The sequence below is a fragment of the Cyprinodon variegatus genome, unplaced genomic scaffold (assembly GCF_000732505.1).
Source record: "Cyprinodon variegatus isolate N-32 unplaced genomic scaffold, C_variegatus-1.0 Scaffold590, whole genome shotgun sequence".
In the NCBI taxonomy this organism is placed as follows: Eukaryota; Metazoa; Chordata; class Actinopteri; order Cyprinodontiformes; family Cyprinodontidae; genus Cyprinodon; species Cyprinodon variegatus.
This window is the reverse complement of record NW_015151043.1, coordinates 85,720-111,128: the sequence shown is the minus strand read 5'-3', so window position 1 is coordinate 111,128 and position 25,409 is coordinate 85,720. Positions and strand designations below refer to the sequence as shown.

At 36.6% G+C, this 25,409-nt stretch overlaps 2 protein-coding genes across 3 annotated transcripts in view; both read right to left on the bottom strand.

Moving 5' to 3' along the window:
- Positions 1-3,549, bottom strand: part of cacna2d4 (calcium channel, voltage-dependent, alpha 2/delta subunit 4) — a 104,315-nt gene extending 100,766 nt beyond the window's left edge. Inside the window, exons 1-2 of the mRNA XM_015392433.1 lie at positions 3,013-3,549; positions 1,442-1,641 (exon numbers count right to left, since the gene is read on the bottom strand). Of these exons, the coding sequence (XP_015247919.1) occupies positions 1,442-1,620 (179 nt within the window). The 5' untranslated portion in view covers positions 1,621-1,641; positions 3,013-3,549. The remainder of the gene's footprint in view (positions 1-1,441; positions 1,642-3,012) is intronic.
- A 2,912-nt stretch (positions 3,550-6,461) lies between these two features.
- Positions 6,462-25,080, bottom strand: dcp1b (decapping mRNA 1B). Of its 2 annotated transcripts, none has more exons than XM_015392435.1 (10): positions 24,722-25,080; positions 24,479-24,519; positions 22,603-22,730; positions 14,928-14,994; positions 14,450-14,636; positions 14,221-14,313; positions 13,549-14,143; positions 12,397-12,632; positions 9,402-9,614; positions 6,462-9,272 (listed from the first exon to the last, which is right to left on the bottom strand). In XM_015392435.1, exons 1-10 carry the CDS (start codon positions 24,872-24,874, stop codon positions 9,195-9,197), a joined length of 1,791 nt encoding a protein of 596 aa, XP_015247921.1. In that variant the 5' UTR covers positions 24,875-25,080; the 3' UTR covers positions 6,462-9,194. The 2 variants fall into 2 exon arrangements, with proteins under 2 accessions (XP_015247921.1, XP_015247920.1); XM_015392434.1 differs by having other exon boundaries at positions 6,465-9,272; positions 13,465-14,143.
- Positions 25,081-25,409: the final 329 nt, after the last annotated feature.

Sequence of the window (25,409 nt, the reverse complement as noted above, 5' to 3'; positions counted from 1 at the left end):
TATTTTCTGAATACTTATGGACACAATAAATGAGAAACAAACTCAAATTGTTTACATTTTTCTCTCCATCTTTTAAAATGCATTACTATTTAAATATCAAACCATACTTTTAGAAGATCCTTTAGATCAACTGATATCTATTAACTTTAAAAAGTAACACATGAAGCTCTTACATTTTTTATGTTTTATTTGATTTCACTTGTGGTCACCTAATTAGCGTTTGTATGCATGATGTAGACTAATGATACTGAATTGCATTAAGTATAGCAGGGTGTTGATGCTGCTAATTGCTGTGAAAAAATGAGCTTAATTGAGATCAGACTCTGAATGAAAAGGCACTAATTTACAATATACAGTTCTGCAGCTCTGTCTGTTTGCAACATTGTAAAAAAAAAAAAAAAGGAAAATAAAGAAAAAATAAAAATAGATATTGGAAATCGGCAAGATGAAGCAGAGTAAATAAAGAAGGAAAGAGGCAAATATAAACAAAGTTAACTGAGAAGGGTATTTTCCATGGATAAAAAAGAATCATCTTTTTTTTTCTCTCAAGTTAGAATAGTCATTCTGCAATATCGACTAAAGAGCTGACCCTCCTGGCCTGAAATGTTGGAGCCATGGCTTTCTTAACCCTCAGTGAAAACAAAGGCCATCTTGTCAAATCTTCACCAGACTGCAAAATAAAAGCTGACCTGCAAAACTCTACTGTTTTAAATCTTCAGTCGTTCTGTCCTAATGGGAAAAAAAAAATGTCTCGCTATAACTTGAGTAAATACAAATTGCAGTTTTCTCATTATGATTTTATTTTCTGTGATTCAATGCAGTTTATGTACCAGTTTATAATTTATTATTGATCTGGGGGCAAGCACTATATTACAACACTAGTATAAATCTAGATAGTCAGAAAAAATTTTGACTTTTGGCATAAATCGTTGTTAAATTTGGCCATGTGTAGTTATTATCACAGGCTAATATTTTGTCTGAAAACGACAACCAGATTTTCATTTCAAATATTCTTCTCTATCAGCAGCAGCTGAAAGATTGTAGTATAATTTGGCTGTTCTTTGTATCCCACAGGTTAACAGATGGTCCATACAGTGTGCTTATGCCAAATGACAGACATGACAGTATTGAGTCATCCATTATGGCTATGGCTTTAACACCCGTGCCACCTGTGGGTTTATAATGATAAACATGGAACCTGCCTGATAAAACTGCTCATTTCTGTTGTGCAAACTACTATCCATGGATGAGGAAACAATGCGTTTCACTTTGAGGAGAAGGAATCCTATAGATGACATTGATTAATCTTGAACTGTAAACAAACTAACATTAATGAAAACTTTTTATAGTTCAGTCAACATTTTGTATTCAGCTGATTTGAGAGATGTTTAGAAAAAAATGGCTAATAGATCAAGGGTTTAATTATTGCAGCTGTACTCACGTTTCTGGTGGGATCTTCATCTGGCCCTCAACCATCAGGCACAGTGAGCTGGAGAGCGTAATCCACATCAGCATCATCATCATCCTCTCTCTGCGTGGCCCACTTCTGTCAGATTTAATGTCATTCCCAATGGTTTCCAAGCTACTGCGGCTCATCAATGCAGCTGTTGCAATCGGCATTGTTTAACCTAATGCTGCAGGCTGGACCAAGGAGAAATAAAATTTTAGAATTAATGAAAAGAAATAGAAATATGCAGTCATATGCTGGAGATACAAACTGGTTTGGAGTATAGGCATTGTGAATACACAATAGCAATGAATGAAATTGTAGGTTGTAGATGTCTTCCTGCTCTACTGAGTTAATTAAACATTTTATCTGAATCAGGACGAGGGTAAAGGAGCACTAAAAACAAAACATGTTTATATGGGTTATGGTCTTTGCTTAGGCTCACCAGGTATGGGCTTACAATGGGCTTCTGGGAGTAGTTAACATCATTTAAAGGTATATTGGAGGATTTTCGCAAACTTTTTAAAAGACCCTCCTTTTCCACTTAAAAACATATGCACATGCACATTTCTTCTTGTGCACGCTCTGTTTAAAAGTTGCTGTGTGCATTGCACATACAAGCTTACTTTGCAAAAGATTTTTCCACCATGTCGGACTCACCACCAGTAAGTGAAAATTGGGACAAGCACGTAGGACGGCGTTACAGTACGTAAACATATCACCAGAATGATTGACAATTAGGAGGACCGCTTATTTTGATGATCCACCCGGAAAATGTAATCACTTGGGAACAAAATACTGATATACTTTGTCTTTGTCCTTTGTTAAAAACCCAACAAATGGGCTCTACCTGGACTACACCCTGAGAACACATGAATGATAACCAGCCCAAAGGGTCAGTAATAAAAGAAATCACTGACTGAGTGCAATCCATAAAGGCAAATAGGTTGATTTCTGATTAGGAATGCAGAAACTTTCCAAAGCTTTCCAAACTAGGCTAGAACATCCGTGGATTCTCCCAAAATAACCTTTGGGGTGTTACTGGGGGGAAGGTTTAGTGGATGTCCTTCCTACCTATATCCCCTGTGACCTGATCTTTGATCAACAGAAAGTAATTATAATAATAATAACTGAACTTTATTGATCTCACATTGGAGAAATTTACCTCTCCATTTAACCCATCCCTTTAGGGAGCAGTGGGCTGCCATTGTGTGGCGCCCTAAGAGCAATCGGGGGTTAAGGGTCTTGCTCAGGAACCGAGAGTGCAGGCTGTGGGGATCTGACCAGATACTTTCAACCTTCTCAGAGCCCATGCGCACTGCTCTAACCCACTAGGCTAAAATTCCCTCTTTAATTGATAGATAAAAATTTTTAAAAGCCCCCATACTCTGGCAGCACCCCCAAAATGCCCCAAAGGACATAGCTGGTGCTCTTCCCCAGATCTGCCATGATCTATGGATCTTTAATAATACCAATATAGAAGATATTATTGTGAAAAGAGGCAGGACTTTGTATTAATAATACTAAAATATAATGTTGAATCAGTAGCGAAGGATGGTACTCACAGCGTCATGTTCACACAGCTTTAAAGAGGCATGGTGGTCAGAAGAGAAAGAAACGAAATGTGAAAAAGTCTGAATGTCTGGTTTGATGTCAGCTGAGCTGAGTATGCCCACATTTCAAAGAATCTGCAAACTTTTTATTCCGGGGGTCAGAGGTCACATCTGTGCACAAGGGGTCCTGATTAAGTCCCGTCATTCTTCTACACCTCACTTTCCAAGGTTTTTAATCTGATTGCTGACTGCTTCATTGTACAGTCCGCGTTTTTTCCTTAACCCAGAAAAATAAGAACTGAAATAAAAAAACAAAAACAATCTTTGGTTAACCCTGAAACAAAATCAGTCCAAGTCAGATTTCCTTTTTAGGAAAAAAAGAAGAGACAGTAATTTGATTCCCGGTAAAATAAATCCATCATTGTGAGAAGTTTTCCTTTCCACCCGCAGTCAGTCTCACATGGTCAGGGTTTAAAAGGAGAATTACTCAGAACAAAAGAATTAATACTGAGAGATGATAGACTGATGAATGCATTGTAAGGACATCCTCTCTCTCCAGAGTATATTTTCCTTCTCTCTTCCAGCTCCACTTTATACCATAATCCAACCAGGATTAAACCCCTCCTCCCTCCATCCCTCTCACAGTCCACACACACGGACACAATATCTATTTTATCCCCCAACAGTGTCTGACCCACAGTGTTTTGTTCCCTGCTCTTCTTTCTAGTTGCGTCTTCTGGCCTGTTTTTTTTTTTATCCTAATTTTTCTTCAACTTTTTCAGCATTCTTCTCAAAAACACCCTTTATTATGTTTACGCTTGATGCTTTTCTCTTTGCTTAGTTTTATAGATATTACCATCAGATAGAGAAGAAAAATGATTGAAAGAAATGTGAATATCTATGGTAGAAGATGAGAAAATGCTAATGCACCTGTATGGTTGGTTATTCTAATTATATTTTTGTATTTGCAGGCTGCTTTAAGTTGAACAAGGGACACTTTTGTGATTGAGGTGCAAACGCACAGAGACACCTAGTGGACTCTCGCTGCCAAACGTGAACAAACCACTTATTTTAGATTAAAGTACAAACAGTTTTATAAAGGTAAAAAATAGCCATCATGTAATATAGTTTTAAATGTGCTTACAATATTATACAATAGCTAATACATCCAATCACTACTAAATGCTTTTTTCTACTGTAGCATTCTTATTGTAGTTTCAAATGTTTATACATGTGAACTAATATGCATATTTTTATTTTGTTAATTATTTATACTATTGGTTGTTACACTTTGTACATATCTTTATTTTTATTTACAAGGAAGCTTATTTCATGATGGCGTTGGATCATTTTAATTCACATATTTAAATTTTGCCACTAAATGAAAATTAATTTAAAAAAACATCTTTTTAGATATTCAATGGATTTTTTTGCACTTCCTTGTTCAAAGATACCCAAAGTAATGGCTCCATGTCTTCACATTGCTTGCACCAAGTCAAGTTTATTCCTAGTATAAGTTAGACTTAGTCAGGGTTGCCATTTGCCTTGAGATCCTGGGTGTGGTATCCACAGAAAGGATTTTAAAGTGCTGTTGTGGAGAAAAAATAAGCATGAAGCTTTGGAAACAGTATCAGAAGTTTAGATGTTTGCTTATAAAATATATTACCAGGTCCAAGAAGATGTTTGTCCAAGACATTTTAATAATGTCCAAGACATTTTAATAATGTTAATTCCAGCCTGACAACTGCATTATCCAAGTGCTGCAAAAGAATCTTGTCACCGTTTGCTTTACTAATGCAGTTGTGCAGCTGCAGGAAAAACACTTTGAGAATGGAGAAAATTGGGTCTTGGGGGGCAAAGATTGGGGACTGTTTTTAAGACAATGGAATAAGACTAACATTTAGAAACTCAAACCCATTTCTAGATTTATTTTCTACTAACTAACACATTTCCAGATGGCTTAGGAATCATTAGTCCTACGAACCTCTCCATTTCCCCCTGCTACAGTAAATAAAGATGTTTACAGTGTTCAGATAAAACACAAACTAAAAGCTTTTAAATGCACGGCTCTTTGTGTCGTTTTCTCCATTCTCATTTTTTTTTATGACATTCGAGCACTAAAATTCAGAACTATAACATGAAATAATGTAATAACTGATAAATGCGTTTTGGTAAACATAACTCTACAATAACATGTTCCATGAATGTGTCATTTGTGGTGGTTATATTGCTGTTTTAGCTCTACCACCCTGCACACGACCTTTGAAAAAAAAACAAATAAAAAACACTTTTAAACATTTGTATATAATCTAATAAGATTACTTTAATATTGTGTATAATAATTGATAAGATCTATATTTATGAAATGCCAAAAAACTAGTTGCTTCTCATGAAGACCAAAGTGTTTCAGATTCCTGCAGAAACGTAGGAAACTACATTATTATTCTTTACAGGTATTTATATCTGTTCTGTACACGTTTATTTTACATTATTTTTTTTTAACCTTACTTGATCAATTTCAGTATGATTTTATTTTTTTTTCCATCCACTCTGCGTCCACTATTAACATAAAGCTTTAAAAACTGTAATAATTTACACATATATAGATGAAAAAAAGAGCATTACTTACCAATGTCACTGCAGAATTGAACTGTTGCTCCATCTTGCCTTCTTTGTAAGCAGCTCCACTGTTTAAGAACAATCTAAAGATAATTTAAATTCATTACAGTCCAAAAAGTAACACTCAACACTGAAACATGGTCACCCAATAGCTCTTGGCTGATATCAGCAGCAACTAGCCTTCAGTAGTAACAGTGAGCCCGCCTCTCTGGACTAAACAAACGCACACGTGCAACTAGACACACAAACCAAAAGCCATTGATCAGTCTAGGCTAGAGCTAATAGTCAGCCCTTATGTTTAGCCTCATCAGCTAAACCACCGATCGGAAACCTACTCTTCTCAGCGAGAGAAAAAAAAAGAAAAAAAGTCTGTGCATTTACTCTTGAAAAAAAAAAAACATTTGCCAGTTTAAGTTTCCATCTTTTTGGTGCTTTTAAATTGAAACTGGTCCAGTTTTAAATTTGCAACATTTGTGGTGGTACATTTAAAAGAATATGTCATTAGGATTCATCCTGGTGATGACAAACTCACTGGGGAAGGGAAGCAGGAAGGAAAAAAGGGGAGAGGCATACAAAACTTTCAATTGTTGGGGAGAAAAAAAGTGGCAGCATGGGAACAGTCCGCCTCTAATCATTTCACAACATATTGCATAATTTTTGAGGGGGTTTCCAGTTAAAATAATACCATTAAAAGCTTTAATGACAAACAACACATTGATCACAGTTTAGTTTTGCAGTACAAAGGAAAATGAAAACTTTAATTACATTTCAAATAAAATTTGTCATTAAAGTTAAAGTATAGCATTATTGTAACCACAACTACACATTGTATATTCATTATATTCCTTTTATGTCTAATTTAACCCTGGTAAGAGACAGCTATATCAAAGAGAGGTCTTCAAATCCATCAGTTTAATGTTAGACACCTTTTCTCCATCCCTTGTATCATGCCTAGCTTAAAAAAACCCCTCAAACACATGGAAAAAAAAAAGACATTGCATTTGTTGCGGTTAATTACCAAGCTCTTTCGGCTGGACGTGGAGCAGCTGCTGATTAATCACTGTGGACATTACGCTGCACCATCGATTGCTTTAAAACAAGGCAATGAAGTGGCAATAAAGCAATAATGAGAACACATTTTTAGGGATTAGTGTTAAATCTGGGTTTCATCCATCTTCAGGAGAAATGATCATAAAAGCAATGAAACTAACAGCCAAAAGAAAAACGCTGGGAGTTTGGATTGGAACATTTATTAAACAACTTTAAAAAAAAAAAAAAAAACACTATTATAACACTCTTTTGAACAAAATGCCTCAAATTATACAGATAAAAACAATCAATTAGACAATATTTGAATTAAAATATAAACAATTTTAGAAATTAAATGCATGTTGTTTATATTGGTGTTATGAAAGCTACATATTATTTTAAAATAGAAAAATAACTTTTTAATTAAACATCCTCTGTCGTTTCTTTGTTGGGACTGCCTCTGTACAAGTTACAGCAAAAGCTAAAAACACACCGACTCTGTAACATATTTCAAAACAAAACAAACTTGGTTTGGTGGCAAATAGTATTGATAAAAAAAAAAAAGTTTAATTAACTAAATAGATCAGCTCAACTAGACTTAAAAAGTAGGAAGTGAATAAAATGAACGTCAGTGCAAATTCTCCAGATGACATATTGATATTTTTGTTGCCTAATTTATGAAGCTTGCTGTGTGGCAACAACCTGAGTTAAAACATCGCCACTGCGAGAACATTTTATCAGCTAACCTTGCATATTATTATTTTCTTACCTGTTATAATGTGTTTTTGTGCACTACTTCTACCTTTTTCTAAACAATGCTGTTATCCTAAAAGGTTCCAGACAGTAAAAATAAAGTATATTATTAATATAAAAAAACGGCTGTCCCCTCATAAAATCAAATAAATCCTCCAAGTCCTATAAGCAGAGTCTGAGGTAGTGCAGGTTTTCTTAAGCTGCTTTGTTTCTTTAAGCTGGACTAGATGTTGAACTCAAAAATTTGATGCTTAGCTCAAAGAGAACTACTAATCCCTTGAAGAGCCATGAAAGTTTTTCCCAAAGGACCCCGATTGAAACACGTTAAAAAAGAAATATCTGACTGTAGCTCTGCTCAATCTGTTAAATTTGAACAATCTTCATTTAAAGGGCAAATATTTTACATAATAGTCTAAAACCTATAAGAACAAAAATCTAATCTTGAGTTATTCAAATATTAATCATCTTTCACATTATTTTTCAAAGAAGTTATCTGTCATTTTTACACCAATTAAAATCAGAGGGAAGGAGATAAGACATCTGAACGAACTAGGTACTGAAGTTTACCGGTTAAACATAAACAGAGGTTGTTACTTTAATTCCCTCGGTCATTAAAAATGTTTTTTTTTTTTCAAAATATTATGATAAGATAATTCCAATTTCACTATTTCTTATATTTATATAGCCAAAATATATTTGCTTCTGCTGCAACCAAATGAATGATTGAATGATTTAAGCTCAAATACCACGTAGTCGCCGTCAAACTAACTGGAGACATACTTAGAGAGCTTAGATAGTGATGGGGAAATATTTTTAGAGCTAGATTACTTTAATGCAGTTTTACTCCAAGACTAAATCACATTTACAAAGACTGCATGATACGCTCACATAGAGCAAGCCATCCGAAACAACATATTTTGCTTGTTGGAATGTGCCGACATGTCTGAGTGACATTGCTGGTCAGAACAGGAAGAGATTTTGGAAGGTTACCTGATTGCTGTCAGAACTTCTATTTTTTTTTCAACGTTAACTTATTGTGAGCAATGATTCTGTCCCAGTGAGTGTAATCAAAGGCACATTTTTACTATTATTTCTGGATTCCAAGCTTTGCAAAAATAACAGTTCAGAGCTACAAGCCTGAACACAATTAAATAAGGAAAATAATAATAAATGCCCTTTAAATGTCACATGCTTGATGAAATAATTCAATACTTCTTTATAATGTTAATTGACATATAAACTCTTATTGAATTTTACAAAGAAAAAAACAACAAAAGTAAAGTCAAACTTTGAACGCTGCAGACAGATAACCACATTTGATCACATCTTGAACAAGAAATCTAATAAAAACTAATAATAAAAATGAAAGAATATGTTTTGAGTCTAGTTGGCTGGCTATTGCTAAAAGTATTATATATATACATACCTGAATAAACTGTGCAAAATATCATCCAGTCTGAACATTTTTTTAACCATACAGTATGTTCCAGCTATTGTCAACTTAAACTTCAAGTTTATCCATCATGCTAATTATTAAATTGTACCAATTTTTTTAATCAGTCCAAATATTTAAAAGTTGTAAATGACTGCTAAAGGAAAAAAAAAATGTATACCGGTATATATATTTGCATTTGTATACCCGTAATTATGTTTTAAGAGCCTGTTCTAAGTGAACAGCCAGACTGTCCAGATTGAAATACAGCATGGTAATTTAGAAGAAGAGGTCCACTAAGTGTCAGGTTCTGCCTTCGAGCAGGGAGAGTGTGCAGACAGACAGCTGATGTGTAGAGTCATCAGTACTTGCTGCTGGAGCCGTTAGCAAAGCGGCTGACGTATGCTTCATAGATGGAGTCCAGGAATGAGCTGTCAGACTGAAACATAGCATGTAAGCAAGTTAGCACAGAAAGCTGCTGCATGCATGCTTATGAACACAGAGGGTATGTTCTGCTTTTATTCGTTTACAAAATGATAAACATGAAAGGTGTATTTAAGAGTTTCACCTGAATCAGATGCAGCAGTGCTGCTTGAAGCTGGCTTTTAGAGAGAGCTGTGACCTCCTCTGGCAGTGAGGGTTTGTGTAAGGTTGAGGTTGCAGAGCGGCTGTCTGGAGCAACAGCCGGCGGCCTGCTGCTGGGCTTTGCCTGAGAGAACACACTGGGAGAGAGGAGCAGAGTGGGGGCCACTGTGGCAGGTATCCGCTGGGGGGAGATGATCTGCACAGACAGGGACAGGGATTAAAGTGGAATTTAGTACCCACATCCAGATCTGTGCTCTAAAAGCCACAGATCACAATAAACACCTGAGGAAATAGGCAATCTCAGCAGGCAATGCATTAGATACACTCTGTGGGAAACATTTGGTAAAACACATGTGAAGCACCTCGCAAGGTTTTTAAACTTTTTTGGAATGTGTCACATTAGAAACGTTATGATGCACTATACTGAGATACCATGCAGTAAATCCTGGGAAAAAAAATAGTCATTCACTTTGGGTTTTTTTTACAATTAAAAATGTTAAAAGTGTTGTGTGGTTCATTTGTATTTCATCAATCCTTCACAGAATCACACTTTTGCTGCAATCTGCCCAGCAAGCCTTTTGATACATGCATCAATCAGGTTTGCAAATGAATTTTTAAGAAATTACTAGGGCTGCAACTAACGATTATTTTGCTAATCGATTAATTTTTTGTTTATTTTTCCGATTATTAATCTGAGAGCAAAATGTTTCTTAAAGTTAAAAATTAAATCAGGTGAAACTAAAACTTCTCGACTTGCGAAGTTCTGGACAGGAGAGTTTTATTGAAAGACATATTGAGAGGAGTTATTTTATTTTAAATGCCAAATATTTATTTATTTTTTCACAATTTTGGTATAATTACTCCTCTAAGTGGGTTGCTCTGTCAGGTAAAGGGATGTTTTAGAGTCTCTATACTCCAGTTAACAATTAATTGATTACTAAATTAGCTGACGATTATTTCAATAATCAATTAATCATGATTAATCCGAATAATTGTTTCAGCCCAAGAAATTACTCAGAATCTGTCAGCCTGGAGGAAATCTTTAAATATTCATGTTTAATTCTCGCCTCAGATTATTTTAATGGGACTTAATCCAAAACCTCAACTGTTTTGTACAGTATGACTCAACTCAATGTTTTATCTAAACTCTAGCTCTAAGATTAGGGTTCTTGTCACATTTCAGAGATTTTCCCCAAAGCAAAGGCTTTGTTTTACTTTGTCACCGTGTCTCTCCTCCTGTCTGACTCATGACATTGCTAACAAATAGCTGCATAGGAGTGACCAAAATATACCAGGGGTCTACCATGACTCTGTCTCAGTACTCTGTCTCAAGCTTTGCAAAATGCAGAAATCTCAGCTTTCTTGTCATTAGTCATTTGCATTAATGGTAGATCTCTGCAGCCCCTCTGAAGGTACTATCAGCCTACGGGATGCTGTTCACCAGTCAAGGTGAAAACCTAGGTGTAGTGATGGACTCAAACCTGAGCCTTCAGAGGCACAAAAAACAATAACAAAGTCGGCCTTCCATTACCTATAATTGAACTTTATTGATCTCACATTGGAGAAATTTACTTTTGCATTTAACCCATCCGTTTGGTGAGCAGTGGGCTGCCATCGTGCGGCGCCCTGGGAGCAGTGTTGGGTTAAGGGTCTCGCTCAGGGACCCATAGTGGCAGAATGTGGGAGTGGGGCTCGAACTCAGAACCTCAGGATTCCAAGCTCTATGCCCTTACCACTAGGCTGCCACGGCCCACCTATAGTGCATCTTCAGGATTTAGGATACTAATGACTCAGCAGGATCTTCAAAAACTAATTCATGTGTTCATCTTTAGCAGAACTGCTTTCCTGTAATGGTGTCTTCACAGGTCTGCCTAAAAACAGAAATCGATCAGACAGCTGCAGCCGTTCCAGAGAGCTGCTGCCCGTGTCCTCACTAAAACTACGATAGTGGAACACATCCCTCTGGTTTAAATTGTTACGCTGGCTAACTGTATCTCAGAGCGGAGACTTTTAAATACTTGTTTTAGTTAATAAATCACTGAAGTGATTACCACCTCCTGCATTGTTTTTTTAATTATCCTGCAATGTACCTTTACCTGTTGTGTTTTCATGTTATGTACATGACATTGAATCTTCTACCTACTGAAATATACTTATAAACGAGCTCTTCTTGCCTTTTCAGATTATCTTTCATTGCCAGTTGAAGAAGAAAGCCATGTTTTCTTAACCATGCAACTGGGCAATAAGTTATGCCTTTTTTATCTTATCTTTTTATTGTGACTTTTAAAAAAGTATGAATATTTCTGTAAAGCACTGTGTAAAGGTCTTAGAAAGGTTTATTTTTATCTGTTTCATCTTTTAAAAATCTGGATAGTTACATTATATTAGGCTGTTGATTGTGTACTCCTTGCTTTAATATTAACTGCCTTCCTACAAATGTCCAACAAATTTAGAGCTAAATTGGTCTTATTCTACTTTTGTGATTGAATGGCTATCTTTACATAGAATGATCTAATGACTTCACTCTTACCAAAACCTAAACATAGAAATATAAATAGATTTAGTTCTTAAAGTCCACTAATAGTTTGGAAAAGTTTAAAAATTGTGGTAGGTTGCTGTAATGAGTAAAAAGTTAGGGATGCTGGGAGTTACTAGTCCATTATGACACCATCTGTTGAAAACAGGAATTACAATCCCTCCACTCCTCTTAAAGGCGTTTTGTTTTTGGAAAAAGTATTGGTTCAATCAAAGATATGTATTGTTTAACCACTGCTGTCCTCTAGGTTTTGTTAGCTCCACAGGCAATTTCCTTTAACTTGACTTGAATTATGGAATTTACTTTGCCTTTGGCTGTTTTGAACCTTGCATTTAACATACTGTAATAAATATATAAGAGTAAAAATAAATGGTATTGCAACAATACTTATTTACCTAAAGTCGACCAATAATTTAACAATTTTGTTGTTGTTTTTTTTTACCTGAAATTGTGGCTCAATTTTTTGATCTTGGACACCTGAAATCTGGGTTGGGGCTGAGCCAAAGGTTGAGCCTGTACTTTGATTCTGACTGGATCCATGAAATCGAGGCGCTAGTCCTGGATGAGGATGAGTCCGATGATGTTCATGAGGAGTCAGGCTCTGTTCCTGCTGGACCAGCTGGAGTTTCTGGAGGAGCTCGTGAGGAGAAACCACACTTTGCATCTGGGATGACAGACCTAATGAAAAAAAAAGCATAAGGCATTGTTACTGGGTTCAAAGGATGGCAAATAAATGTTATGATTTAAGCTGTAAGAATTACAGACAGAAACATTCAGAAGTTAATTATCTGAAATTCAACAAAGCACTGGAAAAAGAAACGAAATACTGATAATCTCAAACATATTTTCTAAATCAGACTAAGATTTGGCAAAAAAAACAGTGTTTAGAATCTAATATGGACTTATCTCAACATTTAATTTGTGAAGGAAGGAAGGAAGGAAGGAAGGAAGGAAGGAAGGAAGGAAGGAAGGAAGGAAGGAAAATGTTTAGTTTCTTCTCAGATTTCATAGAAATGTTCAAACTGTGTGACGCAAAACTGAACTAACATCACAAAACAGATCTTTTAAGAAACTCCCTGACAAAACATTGCATTAAAAGAATCAGGCAGGAGTGACAAAGTCACAAATCAAGACTCTGCATCACACTTGTAAACATCAGAATTTGACTACATGGCAAAAGTTTTCACATCCCTTTTAAACAGAGCTCATCTCAATGTTTCTGCTGCATTTGCACCATATTCTTCTGATCACTGCTGCACTTTATAAATGGAAATGTTCATTTCACTGTTACTACTCATGTTGCTACTCATTCACTGTTGAAAAGCTGTATGCATCGAAACTTCGTATTTTTTATAATTCTGTATACAGTGTGTGTATACAGAATGACAACAAAGTTTGTCTAAGTGTAAGTTACTCTCTATGGGTAATTTTTAAAACAACTTTTTTTTTAAATAAAAGTTATGTGCTTCTTTAGCCTTTTAGAAAACCATACTGAAAATAGATGCTGCACCTGTTCCTGTAGCAGCAGGATCTGCCTGCCCTCTCTGCTGTATTTCTGTCTGTAACTTCACCAGGCTGAGGAGCAGCTGCTGACCTTGTTGTGCTTCCAGGTGGGACCGTGAGACAGAATCCACTTGGGCAGCCTGGGAGGCGAGATGAGGGATCTGGTGCAAAGCCTGAGAACCAGGGAAGGTGAAAGAAGTGGCAAGTGGAGGAGGTGGATGGCCCTGCAGGAATCTCTTTATTGGATCATGGTGGTGGTGCTGCTCCTGGTGGTGGTGATGGGTGAGGAGCTGCTGGTGATGGTGATGATGGTGGAGGTGGGGGTGGTGGTGTTGGAACAGCACTCCGTTATCACACAACCGGTTCTCGGGGGACTCAGACAGTGTTTGTAGTACGCCACCAGCTCCTGCTGCCCCCCTTGGTCCCTGCATGAGCTTTGCAATGGCCGGACAGTGTTGGATTTGGTTCGGCAGCTGATGTGGCGCGTTCCCACTGTCTTCCCCATCTATCAGCTTGACTCCTGTGTCTACACCACCTGTGGGGGCGGCATTCCTGCCAGAGTTGACTGAATCCTCGTAGGTCAGAGTGCGTGCAACGGGTGGGCGGGCAACAGGAGGAACTTCAGATTTAAGAGCGTGGTGATGTTGATGTTCAGAGCCTAACAGAGCTTCTGCACCTTCACTGACCTGGCATGGACAAAGTTTGATAAGCAGAGGGGACAAAAACAGCAATACTATGAGGGAATGTGTGTTTTTTTCTGTACCTGGGTGGTTGGTTTAACTGGAATTGGTTTAATGAGGTTAGGGTTTCCACAAAGAACACTGCTGCCTCCAATCTCCTTTGGCTCTGAGGCAGACTAGTAGTAAGAAAAAAAGAGTTGTAAAGAAATACATCTCATAGATAATTGTCATTTTCATACTAAAGTAATAAAATCATGCTGTCAGATTATAAGCCTTAAGGTTTCCTTAATTGGTTAATTGGTGTCTGCTAACCTTGTGGTATTCTGATCGTGCCTTAGTCAACATCTGAATGATGTCAACCGCTTTGGTCTCATTATTTCCCCCAACTAAACCAACACCTCCTCCGCCTCCTCCTCCTCCTCCTCCTCCTCCTGCTGCTGCTGCTGGTGATATGGATCCACCGTGAGACTGAGCCAGGATCTGCTCCTGCTGGGTCAAACTGGACAAATCACAGATTTCCAGCAGTTACTTAGGAAAATCAACAAAGGTAACCTGAACATGTTTTAGCGAAACAATAAAATACAATAGTGGGAAAATAAGTCCAATGTTAAACAAAGAATTTTTGTAAAATGGTGTCTTAAAAGTCTGTATATTTAGCTTTTATCTTTGTAAACATCACAACAAACAGTAAAAGAAAATATAAATAGTAAAAAGAAATAAACCTGTAGGTCTTCTCTGTATGAGTACTGATAGCAAGTTAATTAAATCACTTTATTTCATTTATTCTTACCTCCGCATCTTTTGCGCAATATGTTGACAGTCCTGCTTATCGTAGAACCAGATCCCATAAATAACCACTTGGGTAAAAAAAACAAGGTTAGATGAGTTTAGGAAACACAATTAAAAGTATAATAACACTTAAAGTATCATAACGATAAAATAAAATGTTTTGTTTTGCAATAATGATTCAGACAAAGAAAAAAAAAATCAATATTCATAAATGTGGCCCTACAGTTCTCAGATGAGCTCACCAATAAGGTCAGCAGACAATAAAACGAACAAGTTGACCTGACCTAAAATCTAATTAATGTGCAGACATGAAATAGCTCCAATTTGCTGCAATGACATTAGAACACACACAACCAAAGCACTAAAATAAGCTCTTTTTCCCAGCAAAGCCAATGGGAACAAAAGCCAGCAGCGCCATTATACAGTGAAACATGGGCCCCAGGAGTCTCTTGAACTGTATAAACATAGTGAGGATAAGAGGAAAACGACTCTAGCATGATTCTTTACAAGGTCACTTAAGAAGGTTTTATTACTCAAGTTGCTATATTTAACTACGATTGATTAAATTGTTTTTATGTGTGACGTTTGCACAGGAATCCATCATAACTGTTGTGTTATCATCAGCAAGAAGAGGTGCTAAAAATGTCATATTTCTACAACTTATGCATCTAGTTTGGATCTTTGTTAGAATAAAGATATAATGGGAACAAAAACAAGTACGATATTAGAGTCCAGATGCAACTTTTCCCATCTTTTGCTTTACTTTAAGTAAAGGTTATTTCAGTTTACAAAGACTCCTATTCAGTTTATTACCAGCATACAGTAAGGGAGGAAAACTGTAAAGTTTACATTTTTCCTCCCTAAAGATGTTATGTATGGTTAAATACAAACACTTCAAATCACCCTGAGTATACCAACCACATAAAATACAGAGTTAGCTTCATCATGCTGTGGGAATGCTTTTTTAGCAGGAGCAAGAAAGTTTGATACTTTCCATCACCAGGTCACCTTTTCAGACAGAATAAAAGCATAGCTGTCCTTCCTCGGTTAATAAGCAGAGACTCTGAGTAGTTCTACTCCTCTTTTCCCTACTCAAGAGTTTTTGGTTCCTGAATAGATGATATCAATCAGGCAACTCAACTCTGCATCAAATAACACAGTTTTTATTGCAAGATTAAGCCACCATGGCAAAGTTTTGGCCACGAATTGGGTACTTGAACAGCTACTTTTCTTAACATATAAGATATATATTTAGATTTATGATCAACTATTGTATTTTGATTCTAGATTCAGAGTTTATAATTACTTATTAGATCAAAAATGTTGATATAATATATAGATTTAGATATTCATTTAACAGCCATATTTAGATATGGGATGTAGAAATTGCTTAAAATGTTAAATGTAGCTGGAAATTACATAGATTTAACATTTATCCTAAGCATTTATCATTAAATGTGAGGAAAAAAGACTAATTTGAATAAAGTATGGTTAAAATAAAATTATGACAATAAAACTTTTTGTATGCATTGAATATCTGTCTAGCTGCAACATAAAAGGGAGCAATAAGCAGGGTGATTCCTAAAAAGTTTAAAGCTAGCAGGCCATCTTCACACTGCTAATGTTTCATAAAGTAGCCCTCATATATTAGTAACATGAAAATGGTTCAAATTAATGTAATTTAGGGCTTGCTAAAAATAATAAAATCTAATCTTGTTACAATAGGTAATTCTATTAAGATATTCCTTTGGAAGAAAAAAAAAGATCTAATTTTACACTGATCACAATCTACTGATGAAAATATCTTTAAAGTACTTGCACTCCGACCTCAATACACCTTTTATAACTGGTAAAAAACCAGGATTAGTAGAAACCCTGCTTTTAAACACGGTTGTTTAATGCTGTTTTAATTTTACGATAATGGCTTCCTATCTTTGTGAAACTGAAAACCCAAAGTATGCAGGAATTTACCCAATAACTTAATCTAGATTAACACAAATCCTGCTTTAGGAAATGGTCCCTGAGATCCAATCCTGGTACCTCAGAAGACTAGCAGGTCTAACTGCTGTAAAAATGTACTTCTACAAAGTAGGAACTCTGGATGGGCTGGGTTCTTTTACACCATACTCATTTTTATTTGTAGAGGATGTATAATAGTCGCATACTTCTGATTCATAATGTGCTCAGGGGCATTAACATGGTTTTTTAACAACTTTAAAAAAATAATCTCATTAAAAAACAATCTTGTTTTGCTCTTCAATATTTACGGTAAAAACCAGGCACATTGAGTGGATTAATTGGACTGTGTAAAGCAAAAATAATTGTTTTAACACTTAATCTGGATTATTCCAATTGGATATTTTAGCTTATTTGTTAAGGCTCTGAGCTTTGATGGACACTTTACTTCTTAAAAGAATTCTAATTTCGAATGAAATCATCTGCTAACAGATTTTTATTCTAAAATTCATATAAGTAAAGGAAAGAAAAACAACATACTTTCTCTATTAATCTGATTTTATACTTTTTTTTTTAAATTATGTCAATCGTTAAATTGTGGGAACGTGTCTGCAGGTTTAATTGATTTTTGGTTTATATAGAGGAAAAAATGACTAAAACTTCTTATGTAAAGACAAGGAAGGGCCTGGAGTATCTATGTGGTGGATATTATTACCACACAGACAACATGTATTCCCAAACCGGCACACGGAGCAGAGAGGTCACAGACAGAGAGGGGGGCCGGCAGAGACATACACAGTCAGTTAAGTAGAGCCTGGGAAAAATCAGCCCTGAACCAAATAAGTAACTGTAGTGGGAGACTTGACTGGTGGAGACAGAGCCACTTAGTGCTCACTGGGGTCGAGACGGATTGACAGAGATCCTGGGACACATGCAGAGTAGAGGTCAGACAGATGGAAAATTTAACAAAAAATGAGTAAGATGGTTAGAAACAAGTGATGTGTGTTAGAAGGAGATAATCTACTCCATCGAAATAGGAGCGTGTTGTTCTCCGGCTGTTAGGAATCATTGATCAGACCGATAAAGCTAATAATGTAGGAAACGCTTCCCTGAAGGTAAGAGAAGGACAGTCAGGCAGGAATCTCCAGCGTGTCTTAGAGCAGTCATAACCCAGCTACACACATAGATTACCAAAGAAGTGTGAAAGCTGCTTTTGATATCTTACCAATAATGCGTCGGCTATCCAGACCCCTGACTGTTTGAGCAGCAAAGACGGAACAGAAAGAGGGAGCCTGATAAAAGAAAGGCAGGAGGAGGACCACCAAAAAACTGAACGGAGGAGAAAAGAGGGGGAGCTCCGGTCGAGTCCCAGGACATTAGAGGCAAGAGGAGGAGGGATGTTAAGAGATGTGAGACCCAAGACAAGAATGATACCACTACAACTGGGAAGACAACTAAACCATGTGGGAGGAGAACCTCAACAGGACAACTTAAGCTCAGGACAGCTGATGAACCTTCAAACAACTGGTCTTTAACCTGGAGGCTGGAAAGTTCAGTCTTTAACAGAAGGGTGAATTCTACAGGATATCTGGATCTTCATCCCTCAGGAACTGGGACAAGCACATGTCATCATCCCTCTGGACACTTCTTAACAACCTTAATGAAACTGAAGCTTTATAAAGATTTATTTCTAATTTAGGATTTGTAAGTGAAGTTTAGAGCTCAGCTGAGCTTAATATAGCAGAAATATGGATAATCATTCCTAATCTTTAGAATAAAAACAAATTCTTCTTCCCATATGTACAGTCATATAGGTTTGTCAGTGCATTTTTGTAATAGAGGACTCATCACTATAGAGATTTAAAGCTCAGCTCTCACTGCAGAAACTCTCTTCAAGTAAAGAGTGCACCTAAAGAGACCACAAGGACTGTTAAACAAAATAGGTACATACTATTATTTCATTGACAACCTCTTTGGATTTTTCTTTTTTGCAAGAAAAAGGATCAATTACAAACAGGCTTCAGAAGAAACTGAACAAGATAGTTAAAGCCCAAAAGCTGAACTGCACCAGGATCATGTTAAGAGGCCTGTTTCAGAGAAAACTTAAACACGAACGGCTGGAGGAGGATCCTGAGGTCCGATTTAAGGGCTCGCTGGTGTCCGAGGGGGATTTGGGATACACGTATGTCCGACCTGGAGGTAAGACTGTCTGACTAGAGTCTATAACAAAAGCTGAATCTTGTTTTGTATTTTTTGCACATCAGTGTCATCGGATGAGTAAAATCTCTGAACACCAACTTTTAAGCCTGGGAACAGTTTATTTAGATGATGTCCAGACTTTGACTAGGCCACTAAAAGAATTTCTTTATAGCTCCAGCTGTATGTTTGAAGTGTCATCCTGCCAGGAGCTGAGCCTCCAGTCAAGTCTCGGTTTTTCTGACAGAATTTCTTGTAGGAATGTCCAGTATTTAGCACCATTCACCTACTCAGCCAAGGATAAGCATTTCTAAAGCATGACGAGGCATAACTAGCACTTCATTTGACCTCTGCACCTTCTTCCATGTACTTGCTACATGACTGCTAGAACATTGGAGTTTTTTTGGCTACCTTTATTCAAGTCATCCATTTATGCTGGGGACCAAATTTATTGATCAATAAAAACTTGACAGGTCTTTTTAACCAATTAACAATTAATTGATAAGCCAGATCTGGCCAGAGTCAGCACAGCATGGGAGGTGGGACGTTGCGGTTGCCAAATCTCGATGCCAGAATTCCCCATTTTTCTGCTAGCATAGCAACAAGCTGGTGACCACAACGAAGCAATGTTGCAATGTAGTAAAGCACAGTTTTTATAATGTGATTTTTTTAGGCAAAACCAGCGGACGTTGTTCAAGGTTACAAAAACAGAGCATGTTGCTTGGAGTTTTGCATCACATCTGTAGTTGTCTTCTTGGCTCTAACCTGATTAGGGTGACCCTGTTAGTCTTGCCTTTGAAATCAAGGTGTATCAGCTCTTTACCACACTAATACTCCATGTATACATTGTATCTGTCCGGCTGGCCAGGCTAGAACTTTATAGCTCATTCAAAGTTATGAAAATAAGGCCGTTTAAATGCTTCCCTCATTAATGCCATTCTAGATTAAATAAAAATGCTTTTATATATTCAATATGTTGATTAAAAACTTTAAAGACAATGCATCCTTTTCTTTTAACAGCCCTATCATGCACAACTTCCAAAGCCCCGGTTAAAACAAAATTTAAGAGGAGGCAACTTTTGCAAGGTGCAATAACTTCTGCAACATCTGACATCAAGGCAGTAACACCACTGAAGGGAAGGAGAGATTGTCACGTTGTATCAAGACTAAGGAAGAAGTCCTTGAAGTGGGGAATGTTAAAAGCCTCTTCCTCTTGAGGAGAGCGAACCAACATCTTGCTAGGGCTAAATCGCTCTTCCTTGAATCTTAGCTCATTCTGTGGTGTATCTCTGTTGCTTATTTTTAGTCTGCGGTGCCACTTTGTGCCAACCTCCATTCCAGGAAGTTACAGCCGCTCAGAGGGATACATGTTTGTCTAATGATAAGATTCCATGACCCCTGCACCAGAGGTCACCATGCACTGGGACGGGCAGCTTTGCCAGCAGCTAACAACTCGGATGTTGGCCAATAAAAATGGCTTTTCAGTAACCTAAGTTTTCCAAAATTTCTTTTCCTTTTTAATTAAAATGGATAAATGGATTTTGAAGCAATAGGGGCACCATTACTCTGCAAATGTACAAAACATTGTACTTTTATACATTTTATCTGGATTTTCAACAATCCTTTCAAATCTCAGCAGCTGTTGAGATAGAAATCTGTCTGACTACAACCATTATTTATATCGCCTTCTCTCACTTGGTGTTTTATGATCAAAGCAAATTAAGGCTACCATTAGGTTTGACCATTATGCTTGCAATACACACCATCCTTAACTTCAATTTTAGCAGAGGAAGCAATCATCAGCTTTGTTGTGACTACTTGTTTTAAGTGCTTTTCATTTCTTTTTCCTTCCCACGAAAAGTGAGTCAGCTTCAGATTTCAAATTTATCCTACATTACCTAACTCTTATATACTTCAAGTTGCACAGCAAACCATTTAAGGAAGCGCAATGGATCATTTAGTAAACTTTATGCCAAACACAATCTTTCTCTATCTGGCAATTCTTTATTACTATCGGTAAGCACAATTATATGCCGAGAAGCAAAATGATTAAAGCAGGCGTAGGAAATCCACTTCCATCTGCTTCCTAGCAAGCCTCAAGGAGAGCTAGAGAGGAGGGTTGGCGGAGTCTGTGAGTATGTGTGTGTGTGTCACCAACTTCTGCGTCACTGTGTTTAGATTATCAGAGGCGGCCGAGGTGTATCTAATCTCTGCCGGCTGTTTTTGTAGTGCTGTCAGACTCTTGTCCCACAGGCACACTTAGCAATGTGATTGTGTGAGTGAGAGCCATATGTAGGTCTCTGAGAGAGTTTGGGGCTGATAAAATGTACTAAAAAATCCTTTAGTTCCTTAAATGGAATTACTGGTTCACACTAAGATGATCTACCTACTCCTCTTTCTTCATGTTATCTCAGAATTGATAAAAAAAAGTTGCCCTGCTTTTCAAAGGGACATGATCACACCATCCAGCTTGTGAATTGTCTTGGCTTCAGAGAAGTCTTGTAGCTAACCCTAAAGATCCACATACAATGACAACAACATTTGATATTCCTGGTAAAGAAGTGTACAAATTGGAGTAAAAAAGCTTTTACTTTATTAAATCAAGTTAGTGGTGGAAAAAAACATGCCTGCTTTAAGAAACAATAAGATATGGGATCTGTTTTCACTGTTGCAAAACTGCAGTGTTACACAGATCCCATAATATTTAGCTACAAGGCTACATGAGACCAATTTTATGAAGAGGATAATAAGGGAAGATCAACAACTGTAAAGCTAAATTTTTATAAACTTTTCATAAAGGTTTCACTTTAAAATAACTGAGTTTAGATCTTAATTATTAGATTCTATATTAACCTTATCTGTTTCTGTCTGCTTTGGAATTATCCAAGAGAAAATATGTTTTTATCCAGCCATACCTTAGGAGTGGGCAGTTAAATAATATCAATACATCTATCACTATAGACATCTGATGAATATCAAAAGAAAAAAAAGGACAAGATTTTATTCTATTTTAATGAATTTCAACTCAGAACTGCATGGTATTCTGGGAAATGTAGGAAAAGGAACAGAGCTAGCCTCTAAGTCTCTCACAGCCAAGATACGCAAAGTTGGTTAAGTTAAAATTCAGAGTTTTTCCCCCTGGTACTTTTTTCAAATAGGTAAAAAAAATCAATAAAAATAAAACAGTAAAAAAATATTGATATTGATTGATATGAAAGGCTCATATTGTGATACATTTATCAGCCTTATTGCAAAGCTGTAAGCATAGCATGCAAACATGAAGCCTTTCCCTCACTCTTTTTGGACTATAACTGGAGCTTTGCATATGGCAAAGATGTATTTGGATGTATTTTGATCACAGTATTTAGTGAAGACATTTTGTAATGGTAAACAAATAAAACAGTCAGCACTTTTTTGTTAATTTGTGATCAATGTTGTTCTGACAATCCTTAACCATAGTGTCCCAACCATATCATGTACTGAAGTCGTGTATCCCTACGTGTATTAGCGGACATTTTGCTTACATCGTGCATTCCGGTAAAGGAGGAAAGGATCCTGCAGCTGGAAGTCCAAGTCTTTTGTGATGGGCTCTGTCAGATTCTCAACACTAAGACGGTTCATTATCGTGAAACCATGCCTGGGAGATGCCAATCTGAAATAAAAATTAGTGTTTAGCAAAGAGAATTTAAATATTTTTGAATACATACTATTATACTTTTACTGTGCTTTGTAATAGCGTTGCCTCTATTGATTATTTATCTATTTATTTATGAACTTAAGTCCTGTCATATTACAACCACAAACTTGCATGTGTCATTGTAGGATTTTAAACAGTAAAGTAGAAGGAAAACACTACATGGCTCTTACATTCCATACAAATCCAATTCTCTGTTGAAGCTGTCTGTGCATTTTTATTCAGACTCCTTTACTCGAAGAAAACTAAATTCTAGCACAAATAACTGGCTTCAAATGTTACATTGTTAATAAAAAAAGGCCTCTTTGTAATTTAATTTGTGGAGGACTCCGAGATTTTTGACTAAAATGAAAGGATTAACAGCTTTATGGTAGAAATTGTGTACTATATGTACAGTACTTATGCATTCTGGCCTTTCAATAAGTCTTGTGTTAAGTTTTTAACCTCTCAAACTGCTTTGCAAATAATAACTCAGAATGCATGAAAATTACACTGGTAAAATGTTTACCAATATAGACATGTTAGGCATCCTTGGAAAGCTTAGATTCTCCACAATTCAACCACCCAGTTCATTTTATGGACATAGTGAACGACAAAGCATAATTAACACAGAGATAGCAGCATTTCAAAATGTACCATGACAAAGCAGCCACAACAAGCAAGTATGTCTTTTTAACTGCTGTTAAAAAAAGATCTATAATTTTCAAGAATAAAAAAAGGTTTGGGTGTTTAACTCACCCAATTTTCATGTATATAAACTATAGAAGGTGTTGGCTTTCAAATAATGTATTACACATGTAATTTGCGCTTACAGTTCCTAATTTATTTGCTTTTCCATCTGGGTGTGCAAAATAGGCAAGAATTTCCCAAAATGAGGGGGAGATTAAGAGGTTAAAAGAGGGTATTTTAGACAGATAAACAAAAAAAAAAAGGCAAAACACAAGAAGGGGGATAGGATTAACACTGCACATCAACAGGTATAAACAATCCACACATAGAGATACTTCATTGCACAGCAATGTCATGCATGCAGGTCGGATCTGGAAAGGACAGGTATACAGATGGAGCGGGATAAAGGGACCATTTGTAGGTCAGGGGTCTTCAACATTTTCCAGGCCAAGGATCCCCAAACTGATGGTAATATGGAGCAGTGACCCCCTCATTTTATATAATATATCAATAAAATTGTGTAATATCAAAATGGTCCTATAGCCACTCTATTACAGATGAAGTAATGCAACGAAAGAAATTTCACCCTGGGATTATTTAAGTATTTCTGATTCTGATTCCTGATTGGTGGGACAGGTGTTATGAATTAAACGGTGCCCAGATTGAAAGAGCGCCTGTGTGTCGCTGAATGTGTGCATTAAGGACTGAAAGACATTTCTGCCTCCATTTATCAGTTTACTACAGTGTGTTGAATTCATGTTAATGTGTATTTAAAGACATTTCAATTAGTGGAAAAAATTGCACGGTGGAATATATATAAAAAAAAAAATAAAAATAAAAAAACTTTCTCGACACCCATGCAGTACCTCCGTGGACCCCCTAGGGGTCGCGGACCCCCTGTTGAAGACCCCCGCCGAAGTTCCTTAGATAATGAGTGGTACAGTAATTTTAGTCGGCCTAACCGAGGTTTCAAAGCACCGCAATGTAATTACTGTAAGAAACTACATGATTTTAAACATTTGGAATAATTATATTACCTTGTGTAAATAAACAAAGTGCCCTCCACTTCTGTCTTTTCCTGAAAAACGAAACATTTAGAGAGAACATAGCATGAATAAAATTCAGAATACACAATATTTAAAAAAAGTGTTTTAATCGGGGCTTTTAACTCTAAAGCCCAGTAATAGTGACTATGTAGGCCTGTGATGATGCGCGCGCCCACAATTTAGCTTAGCTAAACAGGCTAAGCTAAGTTAGCCTTCAACAAACTTCATACTAACCCACTCATTCGCCCTGTTATTATAGGTATACAGGGCGACCTGGCTGGCCACGTCCACAATGTTGTTTATGTAGGGGTCTTGTCTCTGCAGGGCAGACAGACTTATGTCCAGTCCTTTAGTAGAAAGACAGCTACTGCTAGCTGGAGAACTCATCCTGTTCTATGGAGAAGATAGCAAGCTAGCAAGCTTCAAACGTAAGATTCACAGAAAGAAAGATAAAAAAGAACAAACGACAAGTTGGAAATATTGGTATATCATTAGAGCCTCTTTAAATAATTAAAAGCAATTAAAAACTTTTCTTAGTTTTCAGGCTCTAACTGAATTCTGAGTTTTTGAGCAGCCATGTTTACCTGGATGGATTGTAAACATGTAAGGCATGACTAGTTGCACGACGAGTTGTAAATAATATGAACTCTGAAAAATCGATAGAAATAAATTTTTTGTTCTCAAAGCCAAAACAAAAAAATAAATGCATAACAAAAAATAAAAGAAAAAATACATTTGCATATAAACATATATTTGCAGACGAGCTTTCAAGAACATACACTGATTTTCATGCTCTCAAAACTACTGTAATGCATTTTATTTTGGTAATTTCGATTTTACATACTGCAACAGTTTTTTCTTCATTTAGTTATCACCTAACATTTTAAAAATTGTTCATTCAACTCTCAATGTAAAATCAATG